The 17,103-nt window shown below is 34.4% G+C and overlaps 1 protein-coding gene across 1 annotated transcript; it reads left to right on the forward strand.

Moving 5' to 3' along the window:
* Window positions 1-214: 214 nt before the first annotated feature.
* On the forward strand, window positions 215-16,541 carry LOC127958526 (SEC14-like protein 2). Its single transcript, XM_052557415.1, has 12 exons — window positions 215-380; window positions 714-789; window positions 4,895-4,938; window positions 5,780-5,842; window positions 7,758-7,946; window positions 8,984-9,079; window positions 9,172-9,232; window positions 9,381-9,464; window positions 9,948-10,054; window positions 14,239-14,378; window positions 15,307-15,476; window positions 15,564-16,541. The coding sequence occupies exons 1-12, from the start codon at window positions 327-329 to the stop codon at window positions 15,665-15,667; spliced, it is 1,188 nt and encodes a 395-aa protein (XP_052413375.1). The 5' UTR covers window positions 215-326; the 3' UTR covers window positions 15,668-16,541.
* Window positions 16,542-17,103: the final 562 nt, after the last annotated feature.

Consider the following 17,103-nt stretch of genomic DNA (forward strand, 5'->3'; position numbering starts at 1 on the left):
AAAATAGTAGCTAATAATAATAATCCACTAAAATAATATATGTAGCAAACTATCAAATATACTACTACTACAACTACTACTACTTAATAATAATAATAATAATTACACAACACACATACATAATCTATTACATGTGCTAGATTATGCATTGATTTCATAAACCGTGTAATATGAATGATTGGTCCCGCAGCGCCCCCAGCGGTAGAGAGACGCAGCGCATCTAATGGGAGGGACATGAAACATCACTTTGAGTTCGCAGTCTCTCTCAGTCTCTCTCTGAGTCCAGTTAATTCTTAGACAGTTATTCCTGGTGTACTCGAGGCGACATGAGCGGAAGAGTTGGAGATCTGAGCGCGAAACAAGCCGAAGCTTTGGCCCAGGTGAATTATTATTCTTTTATTTCTTTCATGTAGAGTATGTCGTGGATTGAATTGCTGCGGGTTTTTGGTCTGAAACATTCTCCCTGTCAGAGAGGCCACACACTCACCCACCGCAGATGAAAACAGACGAATCACACTCGTTTTGAATGCAGAAACCATAAACTACTCCTAAGAGTACAAAAGTGTTAGTTAATCGCTCTTTTGCTGAGTTGTGTAAATTGCGTAACTGCTCAGTTTTGCAGTGTTGCCAGCACGTGAGTAGATGTTCCTCACGGATGTGCGCAACTTGACGCTGTATAATTATTCATCTGTTTTTTTTTTTTTTTTTTTAAGTTTCGAGAGAAAGTTAAGGATATTCTACCCCAGTGTCCATCCCAGAGTGACCACTTCCTGCTCCGATGGCTGAGAGGTGAGCTACTTCACTCACATTCATAACGCAAAATGAACAATTAGTAGGTTAAATATACATTTTCTTTTCTTTACTAATATATACATTAATAAAAAAAAAATTAGTTTGAGAACAGTCTTAAGTCTCTGTTGCATAGATATCAATATTATGACAGGCAATGATAAACTTAATTAATGTAAAAGAATGTGCATGAACTATAGATTGTGGAATGACTCTATTAATCTATAATAACAACTATTAAATCAAATCTTCTAAACCGATACCGCCTAAAGAAAAGAATCATAAAATTCATAGAACAGCTAAATACAATTCATTAAACAGAACCATATAGAATTATACTATATATAGAGTCGAATCTTACAGAACAATTTGGCATATATAATATATAATGACATAGATTCTAGAAAGAGAGGACATGTCCTGTCCTGACTCATTATGAATCAGTCTAATCGGATCAATGCTGCGTGTATCTCTGTAGTCAGGAACGGCGAGGGCGATTTCTGAGAGTCCTGGAACTCACAATACACGATAGAATAGGCCTTCATGCATTGTTATGGTTAGAAGTGTTCTAAATTGTAAGTTATTTGAATCTTTATAGCTATTTTATTTAGAAATAGAAAGCGCACACTGCAAAAAGTAAAAAGGTTTAGGGTTCAGATTTTAGATAAGTTTAATATTTAAGTTCCTCTAAGTTTATCTTTTGTTCCTCTGTTGTAAGTTGTTTGCTAAATGTATATCCACTGTAAAAAAATATATGGTAAAAAACTGGCAGCTGTGGTTGCCAGAATTATACCATAAAAAAATATGGTAACACCATTTAAGTTTAACGGTTTTACCATAAATGTACAGTTTAATACCGTAATTTAACTGATATAATATTAATATACCAACTTATTGAAGTACTGAAATCTGTTTTGTACCTTTGTAATACACTGGTAACCACCCAAAGCAGGTAGTGATGAGAAAGTCACATGATCAAACACAGCCCATCACAAGCAGCTTTGAAATAATAAGATACATAGAAGGTGCACAGTGTCATTCACACAAGCGCTAAACACCATCATGGTGAGACTCATTAAACTGAAATATGCAATAAACATTTATTTAACAACATTATATTTAACATACATCCCTAATAGTGAAAAATAGTGATAGTGACATTCAGCCAAGTATGGTGACCCATACTCAGAATTTGTGCTCTGCATTTAACCCATCCAAAGTGCACACACACAGAGCAGTGAACACACCACTGATCTATATATATAACTATATTATAGATCAGTGGAACACACACACACTGTGAACACACACCCAGAGCAGTGGGCAGCCATTTATGCTGCGGCGCCCGGGGAGCAGTTGGGGGTTGCTCAAGGGCACCTAAGTCGTGATATTGAAGGTGGAGAGAGAACTGTGCGTGCACTCCCCCCACCCACAATTCTTGCCGGCCCGAGACTCAAACTCACATCCTTTCGATTGGGAGTCTGACTCTCTAACCATTAGGCCACGACTTCCCCACGTAACATTAAACATAACGGATAAGGAAAAAATAAGAAAAAACATAGTTATTTCAAAGAAAAAACATCAAATTCAAACAAAATTTGAAATGCAATGCAGAGAATTCTGGAATTTTACAGGAAATTACCGTTAACCATTTAACGGGTTTGTACTGTAGCATTTTCACAGTTTTTTACAGTGTACTATAAAATTACATGTGAAGTCAAATACAGTTTTTCACTGTACATAGTAGGGGAATTTAACAGGTTTTTACTGTAGCATTTTTAAAGTGTTTTACCGTTAAAGTCACAGTAATTTTTTACAGTGTGGTCTCTAAACTTTTAGCTGGCCCTCTAGACTGGCGTTTGGATACCTTGTTGGCCACTTTACAGAGGCTAACAAAGGCTGTTTTGTGTTTCTGAATGCAGCCAGTCTTCTAGGCACCAGACAGAGACTAGAAGCACCGATTCTATGCAGGACTACTGATGGAATTGTTTAATTAATTAGTTTATTCATGTAAACCGTGAAGCCATCTAGCATGCATGATGGAAGCTCCAGAATGTCATTAATCGTAACTCTGAATGTTTTTCTCTAAGTGATCTGGGTCACATGTACTTCTGCAAGGCCAGTATTATAATTTTATGTGCTGCATCGAGACTGTTGACACATGCACATTTTGTTAATAAAGGCTGTAGCACCTCACAAAAGTGTTGATAAGATAAACACCCGATTGTGACACACGTCATTGAGGTCTGCAGTGATGTGATATGAGTTCCCTGAATGCACGGGTAATGTTACTCTAGTTCATGCATTTACATTCATGTATACATACTGTTCAAAGGTTTAGGATCAGTAAGTTTTATTTATTTATCTTTTTTGTAGGAAATTAACACTTTTTGTTAAGCAAGGATGCTTAAATTGAGGCTTATTTTATGGCTAAAACAAATTTCTATTTCATGCAAGAATGCTGAAAAAAGAACTGTAGGCCCGTTTCCACAAAAATATTAAGCAGCAATAATAAGACATGTTTCTTGAACAGCACATTAGAATGATTTCTGAAGGATCATGTGACACCGAAACCTGGTGTAATGATGCTGAAAATTCAGCTGCGCATCACAATTACAGTTGAAAACTTGTAAGTTGTAATGATATTTCACAATATTACAGTTTATAGTACTGTATTTTTGATCAAATAAACAGCCTTTGTGACTTCTTTTAAAAACCATCTGTAATGCTGCCTACTTCTTTTAAATGAATGAATGAACTGGCTTTTGAGTGGTAGTGTATGTAACCTGCTAAATAAGTCAAATATCACTTTTATTTTTGCATATACTAATAGGAAGTTATGCAAAACATTAACCTCGATGTGCGTAACCCGTCCTGCGCTATTTGTGCAACAAACACAAGCATTATCTGTTACTTTTTCCAAGCGATTAGACACATTGGCTTAATTGTGGACAATAAAATAGGTGTAAAAAAGCTCACAGACTCACTGAAGCCCTATCTAGTGACCAGAAACTCAGAGATATCAAGAAACTTGGGGATGAGCCAGTAAGCAAACACCTAGCAACCATCCAGAACACACTGGCAACCGCATTAGAAACATTCTAGAAAAAACACCAACACGTCCAGGCAACAACCGAAATCATTGTGATAACATAATAGTGGTGATTTCTGCAAAGACAAATTCACATTTTCTTCAGATATAAACATACTATGAATACAAAAAATATACTTTTTTTTTTTTTTACATGGAATTAGTTTTTTAAGTTTGTCTTTGTTGCTGGTGATAAATAACTAAAGTACTAACTAAATCTGATTAGTTTGATTAATGTTGTATTTAAGAAGAGAAGGCACTGTATCCGCTGTTAAAAGTCTTCATTATAAAGCGGTTGACACATCTGTTCCACGAACCACTGAACGCTTATGTCGGCTGTGTCACATAATCTCCTTTATGAGTATTATATACTTACGTATGACTCTATGTCTGACTAATTCTGGGTCAGTTGTATCTCTAGGCCTGTCAGGTACAGACAAGTGTGATTAGATGACAATAAAACTCATCTACTGACTTTTCAAGACTGTGGAACTGAAATTGGGTTGGGTTGAAGTTGTAATGAAAGTAAAACTTGTTTGAGGATAGGCTTTTCCCTCCAAAATATGCCTATCTACATGGGAATATGTTGAAGGTCAGCACACTATGACCTTACTAGTCTACTCCAGGGTCTGCAAACTTTCCTTCTTTTCAACTGAACAGTTAATCTGTTACCAAGTAGTGACTTTCAGTGACTCGAGGTGTCCATGTGCAGGTTATCTTGACTGAGTTCAGAAAGATGCATGAAAGCTTGTCTTGCAGGCTAAGGATATTGAGGAAAGTCATTTGCACAGCATGTTTGCTCTTTATACTGTGAGTGTGCCAGTTTATTAAGGGATTTTGTCTGTGTACTAGTCTTGTGGTTAAAGATAAGGCTGGAAACTAATGGTTTGTAGGTTCGAACCCTGCAAGACACTTAAATCTTCCTGTAATAAATTAATTATAATAGATGAAAAACTGTTACATTTAGTTTTTGTTCTCTCCATTTTTATACTAATCTTTTTTCTTGTTTTACAGCCAGAAACTTCAATCTTCAGAAAGCCGAGGCCATGCTGCGCAAGGTATCACGCAAACTTACTATTTGATTGAGTTTTTCAATATTCACACAATATTCACAAAGTTTGGGATCAGTAAGATTCTGTTTTTAAAGAAGGTTATGTTCACCAAGGTGGAAAAATAATGAATATATATATATAAATAAGATCTTTTCTGTAAATCTCTGGATTCATTAATTGTGATGAATTTATGTTTGACTGACCTTCACAAAGTCAGGCTTCATGTCAGCATTGGTGTACATTACCTAAAGGCTTTAAATGAGATGTTGAATAACTGTATGTAATATGATCTCACTAATATTAGGCCCCCGTTACACCTGGTGAAACTCTTATGATCAGTTTATAGCTGTGTGTTGATAAAGCTCAAATCAGTGTTTTATATAGAAGTCTCGTATGTTCACCAAGGCTGCATTTATTTGATCAAAATACAGTAAAAAGAGCAATATTGTGAAATAAAATTACAATTGAACTAACTGTAATTAAAAAAATAATGTATTACTGTGATGCAAAGCTGAAGTTTACATTGCGATTACAGCGTGATCATTCTGTGCTATTGGGTGTGCAAAGAGCTGTTTGCTTTCCCATTGTGTAAGTGATGCTTCTGTAGTCCATGGGTTTTTATTACAGACCTTTTGCTCACCATCTTGTTGTATCTCTGAACTCTGTTACCAGTATCCACTGAACCTCGGGTCAAAGCACAGCAGTATCTAACTAACACATACCGTAAATACACATAATGCAAATTATGTTGATAACGCTGAACGTTTGCTCAACTGGATCATGTAAAAACACCTTTAGGGCAAAAACACAGGAATGTTTTTAATCATGTGTTGTTTTTCATGTGCAGCACATGGAATTTCGGAAACACATGAAAGTTGACACCATCCTTACAGAGTGGCAGCTGCCAGAGGTATGATGCATTTGTTTTGGTATGAAAGAACAAATATATATACACACACACACACACATACATATACATTTGTGTGTGTCTATATATATATATATATATATATATATACATATATATATATATATATATATATATATATATATATATATATATATATATATATATATATATATATATATATATATATATATATACATATATATATATATATATATATATATATATATATATATATATATATATATATATATATATATATATATATATATATGCACACACACACACACACACACACACACACACACACACATATATATATATATATATATATATATATATATATATATATATATATATATATATATATATATATATATATTTGTTGTTAAAATTTTGGATCAGTTACAATGTATTATTTAAAAACAATGTCAATAGAATGCTGTCAATAAAGTTATAATATAGTTTTTTCTGTAATGGTACAGCTTTTCAGTGCTTTTCAGTGTCACATGATCCTTCCGAAATCATTCTAATATGCTGATTTGCTGCTAGAAAAACTGGTATCATTATTATTATTATTATCAAAAATGTAAATGTTAGATATTTTTATTCTTTTCAATATAAGAGTTTGCAATTGATTAAAAGATGCAACTTGAATTGACGTTTTAGTAGATTAATCTATAAAACAGGCATGTTTTGTTTTTGACCTCAAGAATAGAACCGGTGGTTTTTTCCAATGTACCTTTAAAGGGATAGTTCACTCAAAAAAAGCAATTTTCATCATTTACTCACCCTCATGTAGTTTCAAACCTGTATGAGTTTCTTTCTTCTGTTGAACACAAAAGAAGATATTTTAAAGGATTTGATGGTGGCCATTGACTTCCATAGCATTAAAAAAAACAAACACTAGAAGTTAGGGGTGTAACGGTATGTGTATTTGTACCGTACCGTTTCGGTACAGGGCTTTCGGTACAGTGCACGTGTGTACTGAATGACCGAATGCAATATTTTGTATTTTCGGAACATGAGTTCATTGTCATATATGTCATTTTGTACACAAATACATATTAATTCATGACACTTTGATGTTTGAAAGTCTATAGGTTGACATATATGCAGATATAAATGTCATTTAAAAAATAAATGAATAATGATCAATTTTCAAATATTGCCCCTGTTAAACATATTCTATTTTGCCGTCAATACTGTTGACAGGTGCAATATGCAAGTGTGTCACCGGCCTAATGTTTTCAAAAGGCATCACGCAAGTGTGAACATCACTACAACTAGGGGAAAAAAAACGACTGTAATTTTTCATTATATTTTATTATATGGTATTGGTTTGAGACTGAGAGTATTTTATTTAGTGGAGAATTTTGCAGCAGTATTTTATTTCTTATTCTTTTTTATTTTATATATATTTTATTAAAAATATTTTTAAAAAAGTGTAAACAAAAAAAAAATTATATTAATAAACAACCTGCAGTTTAATGTATGCATTTCTTTCCCTTACTGTACCGAAAATGAACCGAACCGTGACTTTAAAACCGGGGTATGTACCGAACCATGATTTTTGCGTACCATTACACCCCTATCAGAAGTCAATGGTTAGGTTTGGTTTCCAATATTGAATCTCATACAGGTTTGGAACAACATGCCAGTGTCATTTTTGGGTAAACTCTCCCAAGACTTCTGTGCATAAGATCTCTATTATGATGAAATGACTAACCTGCCCACTCTCATTATATAATTGGTTATTTCTTAATGAACCATTTTTGTAGGTAAATAGATTCCAGTAAGTATATTATGTACACAGAGTAGGATTTTTTTTTTAATGTTTATGTTGAGTATATACAAACTCTCCCCATTTAAGAGATTAGTTTTGTGATTTACTCTTGATGCTTATTTTTGTGTTCAGGTGATAGAGAAGTATCTGTCTGGAGGGATGTGTGGCCATGACCGTGAAGGGTGCCCGGTCTGGTATGATGTCGTCGGACCTTTGGACCCTAAGGGTATGATGCATTCGGCGTCCAAGCAGGACTTAATCAAGTCTAAAGTCAGAGACTGTGAGATGCTGCAGAAAGAGTGCGACCTACAGAGTGAACGGGTAAGTGTGCAGCTGGGAAAAGATGTGAGGAATACATTTGGGAGAAAACTTGGCAAGTGATTGTAAAAGCATTCAAATCTATTTTTTCCTCCTATTAAATTTTTTTTAACCATCACTATGTCCCTTTAGGGGCTTTGTACAATTGCAAAATATGACAAAATGTTTGCATTATAACTTGTCATGCAGCCCTGTACTGTATATAAAGAATATTGAAATGAACACAGTCAAAATAAAACAAAAGATGAAATATTTGATCTTTATTTGCATGCCATGTGAGCATTAACCAACATCAAAATAACCAGCTGTAAATATGCAAATATGTAGTTAAATTATTGAAACGCTATCCAAAATTCTCAGAGTGTACTATGTAGTGTACTACATCCAGTGAGAAACCCTAAACATCCTTCAGACTGAAGGTCTGGAATTCATGGCAGCTTTCATTGGCCAAGGCCCGCCCATCAGGCCATTTGACTGACATGTCAAAACAACCAATCAAAGTTCGTTTTGTTCATCATCACGTTTTGAGGCGTGGAAATGTCGCCACAATAACAGAACGGGGTGTAAAACTCTCGGACATATTTTAAAGATTCTATACCACGAGCTTTAATTATTTCACATACTTTTGAAAATCCAGCGTTTAGTTGATCTTGATAAGCACTCGTCGTCACAGTTGTAAACATAACGGATTTCGGGAGTTTGGCATCACGGTATCTTTGTTTCCAGGCAGAACATTAAAGAACGAGACACACACGTCTCGTGGAAATCCTGTAGTTCAACCAATTTAACTTCGACACTCCTGAAGTGTTTCCACTTTTGTGTCTCATATGCATCAGACATTGGTTTACCCAACGGTCCGTGGGCATGACATATGAGGCTGAGACTGTTCTGAACAAAACAAACTGACACAAATCATGTAGTTTATTCTAGACTTAAGAACTTTTACTTTCACCAAAGAAAAAGGTTATAATGAATCATATCATGGTTTTATGCTTATTGAATAGTTTATGTCTGTCTGTTTTCTCTTTCTTCTCTCCCAGCTGGGTAGAAACATTGAGTCCATTACTATGGTCTATGACTGTGAAGGTCTGGGAATGAAGCACTTGTATAAGCCTGCTATAGAGACTTATGGAGAGGTGTGTATTTTTTATTATTATATTAATAGTATTTTGTTTGGTTCTTTCAGTTGCATTAGACTCATATTTATGCCTTTAATGTTTTTTCATAGATTCTCACAATGTTTGAAGATAACTATCCAGAGGGACTCAAGAGGTTACTTGTCATTAAAGGTCAGTAGGATTTTCTAAACTCATTCCAAAGTTATTAATTTGGAAAATGTTCATATTTAGGAGTTATTTAATAATCGAAACATATTTCGTGGTCACTGCGATATACCGGTTTTGAAATATCTGAATCTTAAGACTGTTTCTGTTGCAGCACCCAAACTGTTTCCTGTGGCGTACAATCTGGTGAAACATTTTTTGAGTGAGGACACTCGCCGGAAGGTCGTCGTACTGGGATGTAAGCAAACATGCATATCTTACTGCACTTATGTCTTTTCAGGGACGCTACGCAGTATGGAATTTGATTTTAGTCATTTCTAGGTCCGGAGAAGAATGGAAAAAAGAAAATAGAAGAATACAAAAAAATGTGTGTTTCTTGACCATTGCCTCCATTCTGTTTTATTAAATATAAAATTGGAAATTTCTACAAAAAAATTTATCATACAAGCAATGTGTTTTTCATGTTGCTTTAGGAATATTAGGAATAGGCTAAAGGAATATTCTGGGTGTACATATTGATTGTGTGCATACAGTATGTTTGAGGTTCTGTCTGTTACTTTTTTACACAATATTTGCTCCGAATTCTTAAACAATAGAAACAGAAAGGCTGTGGGTAGTTTTTAGAATTGATGCTTGGAGGAACAGACCAAACCAGTCAGATTATTGTACAATGCTTATGCCATTCAGACAAACTGTCATTGTCAGTTTTCTGTCATTTTAGCAAACTGGCAGGAGGTTTTACAGAAATACATCGACCCTGAGGAGCTCCCAGCGTACTATGGAGGCAAACTGACCGACCCTGATGGTGACCCCAGATGTAGAACTAGGGTGAGTAAAAAACAAAGGGCACACATCTTTCTGATTGATGTTGACTTGCTAACGAGCTCATGTTCAGGTGTAACCAAAAGTACCCTTGATCTTTTGACATATGAAAAATAATAAGAGGTCATTGTACTATAAAAATATCCTGTAAGTTTCAGAACTCAAACCTTTCTCGTCTAAAAACAACTTATATTGAATGTACGACTCTATGATGTAATAATGTGAATAAGCACCGCCTCCTCAGAAAAAGATCAATGCCTGCTTCGACCTCACTGCCTGTTTAGCCCCGCCCACTGATTTGCACACATAGTGTGAATAATGAGAAAGGCAAACGCAGGTCTGCACAGAAACTAAACATGGATTTGTTTACAAACAAGGCACAATTTGATGTTGGATTTTCAGAAAGATTGAAACTGAAAGATGGTGTTATGCCGACTATTTTGGATCCGAGATAACATTATTAGTGGCCCTCAAAGAACGGTACAAAATAAAAGCAGTTCATGACCCCTTATTAAAAGTTTTTTCTTGTAATCGCAACTCTGGATCTTCATTTGGGCATACAGTCTTGCTGTTAAACCACTGAAATGTAAATATGAGGAACAAGATCACAGTTTCATGAAAACTGGCATCAGAAAGTTTCACTTGCTTGTAGGGCTGCACGATTATGACAAAAAACTGAATTGTTGATTATTCCCTTAAAACTCTAATTGCGATTATTAATTAAGATTATCACGATTTACATTGAATGATGTTTATACCATTGTTTGATTCAACGGCATGCCATATTTTTATACGAAAATAAACAAGCTGAAAACACAGTAACTGAAAAGCTTTTAGTGCTTTTCTATAAGTATTAAGCTTCAAATGTCAACTATAAATCAGATTGGTGTCTTCTTTAAATTATAAAAAAGTAACAATATGAATGGTATTATAATGTTATACTAAAACTAAAATGTTCTTAAGCACGCAGAATAAAATAAGTGAACTTTGAACAATTAAGTAGTTGTAGCATCCATAAATGTAATCTGCATTAGAAATCTGATTAATGGTGCGGCCCTAACTTTCTTGTATATGATGCTGTAAGAGACATCATGATCAGCTACAAATATATTAGGGAAATAGCTTAATAATTCCAAATATCATTTTTAGGAAGTAATGCTAAAACAGTAATAGCAAAAAGTTGTGTGCTGTTGGCTTTGTGTTCATCTTGTGTCGTAGAAAAAGATGTTTCACAATTCGAACCTTGGTCAGCACTTATTGTTTTGAAGTATGTTTTTAATATGAATTTCATTCAGACTTTATTATTGCTTTTGTATTATTTAATAATATCTTGACATCAGCGTTTGTCTTGACATGCTTTCCACTTCAGTTTATGAAACAATGAAATTAAGTTTTTCAGTCAACCTGGTCTCTCCCTGCTAAACACTCTGTGATGCTTAGTTTAAATTCTTCAATTTTGCATATTTGCCTAATTTGTTCAAACCTATAAGAGCTTGCCATTATACCAACATAATTTAGCCATACCAGGAAATATAGTATAAGAACATAGTCAACCTGTTGCCTCTGAGAGCCTGCTTATAGATGTATTTTTAGTGTCCCAAAGCAACAGATGAGTGAAATTTTTATTTTATTTTTTTATCTATATCGGTTTACGGTTGCACAACATTTCAAACTTCATTATGATACGCTTGATGTCGTGTGGTGTAATCTGGACAAGAGCCCTTTGGATTGCTCCACTGGTTATTGCATAGGCTGATTACTCAGTTGATCAGCTGGCAAGGTTGCAGATTTGGAGTACATGACATGACTAATCTTCCCCTCCAATCTGTCTAAGCATTGTGGATATGATTGGTTATGATGTGAAGAGCAAAGGGCCTATTAGGACAGCAGCACTGGAACTTGAAAAGCACCCTGTCGAACCGAGATAAAGTATATATATATATATATATATATATATATATATATATATATATTTTTTTTTTTATACATAGTTTTACCCTCTGGTATTCCTCACTTAGTGGTCACACTTTTGCCACTTATCAGTCAAAACATTATAATGTATCTTTTTAAATTGTACCTGTTTCAATAATATTTATTATTTTTGTGTGTTCATATGACAAGTGCCACACAAATCACCAAGTTCTGTAGCATTCCGATAATTATTATTATTTTTTGTAATGTATATAATTTAAAATACTTTAATGTGAATTGACCAATGACCAGTAGTTGGTTACATTTCTATTTTCCAAAATAATTCTGTGCCAGTGCATACTAGTGATGCGTGGGTCAGAGTCTGTTCCAACCCGCTGGTCCTGCTTTTATGAAATCATTTGGCCTGCCCCAGCCCGTCCCGCAAATAAAGTAACATTTTTCTACCCGCCCCAACCCGATCCGCGGGTTATGAGACTACCTGCGCATCTGGGACATCACGCAAATTAGGTTGCTATGTAGACCTTCGTATTGTAAACTTATCAAAGAACCTAATAAAATATGAAAATAGATATTCCAAATATTTAATATAGGCTATAGGGAATTGCACGCAACATACATGGATTTAAAAAAAAAAATTAATGACCCGCCCCACAAATAAAGTGCCCATTTCTTTACCCTCCCTGACCCGTGGGTTACCCGCAGGGTCTGCAGGTTATGAGATGATCCGCGCATCACTAGTGCACGCGTAGGGTTTAACACATGAATTACATTCTTAGTTCTGAACTGAGGCGTTTTGTGTCTGTATGTAGATACACAGGTAAAGCTGCTGCCCCCTTCAGGAGTGGATGTGCTAAAAAGACCTCAGAAGACTTTGGGAACATTCAAAGTGGAAGGATATTTAGTTACTTAGTTACAAATATTTGCAAAACTGTAATCCTTGGAGTCATTGTTGGACTGTGATATAGCACAGATATAGTCAAATACAATTTTATTTCACTTTTTTCCTGTGTTTAAGTCTAGAGAGCTGAAGATAGAATTGATTTATTTACTTTTAAAGACCGTTAGAGTGCTCGTTTTCCCTCTGGTGTGACATATGGATGGCAATTTCCTTAGCTATTAAAACTGTAATTAAGTCTAAAGAAAACCAGAGCACTTCCTTCATGAGAAAATCACTAAAGGGGAATGGATGCAAGTCCACAAGAAAAATCTGTACTAATGAGCACAGATGGAGTCACTGCATGTTTAAATGACATATTGACATGTCTTTACACAAAGATGTTTTATGGAGTGAGTAATAAGATTGTGTCTAAATCCCAATTCACATCCTTACAAAAATATGTGCTTTTGAGTATTTAAAGAGAATCTATGCAAGTGTTAGCATCTAAATGTATTCCTATAATGTTAAAGCTGAGTTTTTAGCAGCCATTTCTCTAGTCTTCAGTGTTTGATGTTCAAGAAACATTTCTTATTATTATAACAGTTGAAAACAATTGTGCTGCTTAATATTTTTTGTGAAAACTGATGCATTTTAGCATTCTTTAATAAACTGAAAGATTTTTTTTTTTTTTTGCGTTTAATTGAAATAGAAACTATTTTACTGTTTCGGAAATCATAACATACTTTTTTACTGTCGATTTTGTTTAATGTTAAATCAAAGTTATCTTGGCTACCGTAGAACGTATAGTATGTGAATTGGGATGTTGAGTCATTTAATATGCACAATTATCTGTGATTTTGAGTGTTCTACATTTGTTTCTGTGTATGAAGATAATAACGTGCATGAAAGTGCATCATTTTGAGTGACGCACACTTTCTCAAACATTATCTTTATATTTGAGTCTGTGACTCCAGACGACGTGACCTTAACTCTTTATAAAGTGTCTGATGTTAATGTTGTCAAGATGTGTGTTTTCTTATCGTATTTAGTAACAATTTAACCTCCTATTTCTGTATGTTATTTGATTTTGAGCTTTTGGAAATAAATTAATATGAACACATCAGCAGGCTGTGATCTTCCAGTGTCTTAAATGTAAAGGCAGTTCATCTTCCTAATTAAAAGCCACTTTCCTTTCCTTTCCTGTATGTTTTTTTATTTTCCATAAAATGCTTTACTAACCTTAAAATGTCAGGCTTTTTTTCTTTTGCACTCACGATGCTTCTGTAAGTTTCGTCCTCCTTTGTCTTTTTTTTCCTTCTTCTTCAATTCTGATTATTACCAAGTCTTCTCAGCTAAGCGTGTTTTTTTTCTTTCTTTTCAGATTACTGTCGGATCAGAGATTCCCAAGACCTACTATGTTCGAGACTCCATTAAAGTGGACTATGATCAGTCTGTGACTATTGGCCGCAGCTCATCTCATCAGGTGGAATATGAGCTACTTGCACCAAACTGTGCCCTAAGGTTAGCAATCAGAGGAAACACAAAACAGGTTTTTTCTAATATTTTCTAATACAACACAAAAACACTTTCTGAAACTGGTAATAGACATGGGGGTTTGCTATGAAGCAGTCAGTGATCATGACATCAAATGTGCTGTAAAAAGGTTTTTTTTTAAAACGATGCATAAAACTCTCTGTATGGGACGTGCATTTGGGTTTGCTAACATTGGTTTGGAAAGGCCTGGGTTTAGAAATGATTTTATCTGATTTACATTGACAAAACATTAAAAAGCAACTTTCAGGATTGAACATGACCATTAAAGGGGACATAAACTGAGAAACCAAAATTCCATTGATCTTAACGTCTCAAGTTTCAGAACTGAAAACTTTGTCATTAGTTTAAAAACTGCTTATATTGAAGGCAGTCTGCCAAAATGTTCTACTCTATGATGTAATAGTGCGGATAAGCACCGCCTCCCCAGAAGATCAACACCTGCTTCTACAACACTGCCTGTTAAGCCCCGCCCACTGATTCATGCATGCAATGTTTATGAGAGAGTTGTTTATTCGTTTTTGACCTAAATCCCAGCTGTGTCCATCTATGAGGAATGTACGCTGTCAGTTTTACACAACTATTAGGCAATCATATCAGTGTGCATTTATTTCTGAGTCCACAATCTGATGTTCTCTGATGGAAAAAGAGCCTATTCTAAATAGTTTTTTTTAATGTAAAATTCATTATAAGTGGACCTCATAGAGCAGTACAATGGTGATTCAAGATCCCTTTCATTAAATATTAACCTTTCAGATAATAATACAATGTTATAAATGATTAATTATTGAGGTTTATTCAGCAAACTCATTATATGAGTATAGACATCTGATATAGCTCTATTAGCTTCACATTGCAAGAACTCCGTTTATGTGTGACTTTCTACTCTCTTCTTCAGATGGCAGTTCACCTGTGATGGTGCTGATGTAGGTTTCGGTGTCTATAGGAAGAAGAAGATGGGAGAGTGGATGAAGGCCAGTGAAATGGAGGAAATTGTGCCAAATGAGCGTTACAACGCCCACCTGGTACCAGAGGACGGATCCCTCACCTGCCCAGAACCAGGAGTGTGTAAGTACAGACTCAACAGGCTTTATTTCTCATCACCACTTCAGCATTAAACGTGCATCTGGATTTACTCAATTTTGTTTTATTCAGACGTTCTGCGATTTGACAACACGTACAGCATCTTCCAGTCCAAAACAGTCAGCTTCACAGTGGACGTTCTCCTACCAAGTCAAGTCAACCAATCAGAACGTTAGAAATTATGGCAATAAATTGAGATTATGAAACTCTTGCTCTGAAGCATAACAAACTCATGATATCTTATACAGTATCTCTTCTGTGCTTATAAAAAGAAAATATTATAATAATGCTGCTCTCGAAAGGAGAGTATGTACTTTAATTGAACTGAATAAACACTGCATTAAAATAGTGTGCAATGACTGATAAATCTAGATCCTGATATCGATGTCAGTGTGATTCTTTACATTTGTTTCTATAATATAAAGATGATTGATCATAAATGAAGTGTTGAGTTTATCAGTGATGTGTAGTCTATCAAGTGTAACAACTATGTTGCAGATGACTAGACTGAAACTGTCTTGGTATGTATTATTTGAGCTTACCCTTATGTAACCTCTTTATGATTGCCTTAACCCGTGTTATCTGTTTAGTTCCTTTTGATCGTGAATTCATCTGATAATAAGTCTGCAGTTTTCTCTCAGGATGTGATTAGAGGTTCAATTATTACCTACTTTTATGTTTTTCACGCACACAAATATGTGAACCTTTAGAAATAATTTGTTTACAAAGAATATTTAACTTGATACAGAGTATGATGTCGACATGTCATTGGTTGGGTGGCGGGTTTTTTTTAATCCTTTTTTTTTTTTTTTTTTTTACTAATTGATGTCAATTTTTCATAGTAAGATTTTATACCTCAGGTCCTTGTGTTTACGGTAACGGTGCCTGTATTTGATTCCAGCAACATACATCTGTTCTGGAAGTGACCACATTGTATTTCGTCTGATTTGTCACTATTGATTTTGTAATATTAATGTAATTTATACATGATATTGTATTGATTTTCATTAATTAACTAATTAAATATATATATTACACTAGCAAAAACAATCTGTTTTCATCTCTTTCTGACCTATATTTATGCATACATTTTAATAAGTGTTTAACAGTTAGTTCCAATGTACAGACTAAATCTACTCAAATGATTTTGAACATTTATTTTTTTTCATTTAATCAATGTGTGATTGCTCATTAGAAGGTGTCATTAAAATGGAAATCTGTCGTATAATAAACTAACACACACAACAAGCACATTCACGCACAAGTGAATAGTTATTAGTTTGTATTTTAATTTGTGAAAAACCTTGGTGAGCATACAAGACTGATTCTTCTTCCGTCCTTGTGGTGCTTAAACAGTAATCTATTATATTAATTAAAAATAATAATAAGAAAAGAAGATAGGCTCTTAAGCCCACCAAGGCTGTTTTTCAAAAATACAATAAAAACATTACTATTGTAATAATTCTTGTTATTAGGCTATGAATGTTAAAAAGAATGTTGTCCTGCTTAATATTTTGTGGAAACCGAGATACATTTTTTAAAGAACTTTCTGATCAATGTAAAATTCAAACGAACAGCATTGATTTGAAATAGACATTTTTATAACATTATA

Source organism: Carassius gibelio, chromosome B5 (genome assembly GCF_023724105.1).
Source record: "Carassius gibelio isolate Cgi1373 ecotype wild population from Czech Republic chromosome B5, carGib1.2-hapl.c, whole genome shotgun sequence".
In the NCBI taxonomy this organism is placed as follows: Eukaryota; Metazoa; Chordata; class Actinopteri; order Cypriniformes; family Cyprinidae; genus Carassius; species Carassius gibelio.

What these genes read in the sequence shown, in the direction of transcription:
- LOC127958526 (XM_052557415.1), top strand. Translation starts at nt 327, where the DNA reads ATGAGCGGAAGAGTTGGAGATCTGAGCGCGAAACAAGCCGAAGCTTTG. An exon ending in CTATAGAGACTTATGGAGAG is followed by an intron (nt 9,080 to 9,171) that starts GTGTGTATTTTT and finishes GTTTTTTCATAG; the next exon opens with ATTCTCACAATGTTTGAAGA. An exon ending in CTGCCCAGAACCAGGAGTGT is followed by an intron (nt 15,477 to 15,563) that starts GTAAGTACAGAC and finishes TGTTTTATTCAG; the next exon opens with ACGTTCTGCGATTTGACAAC.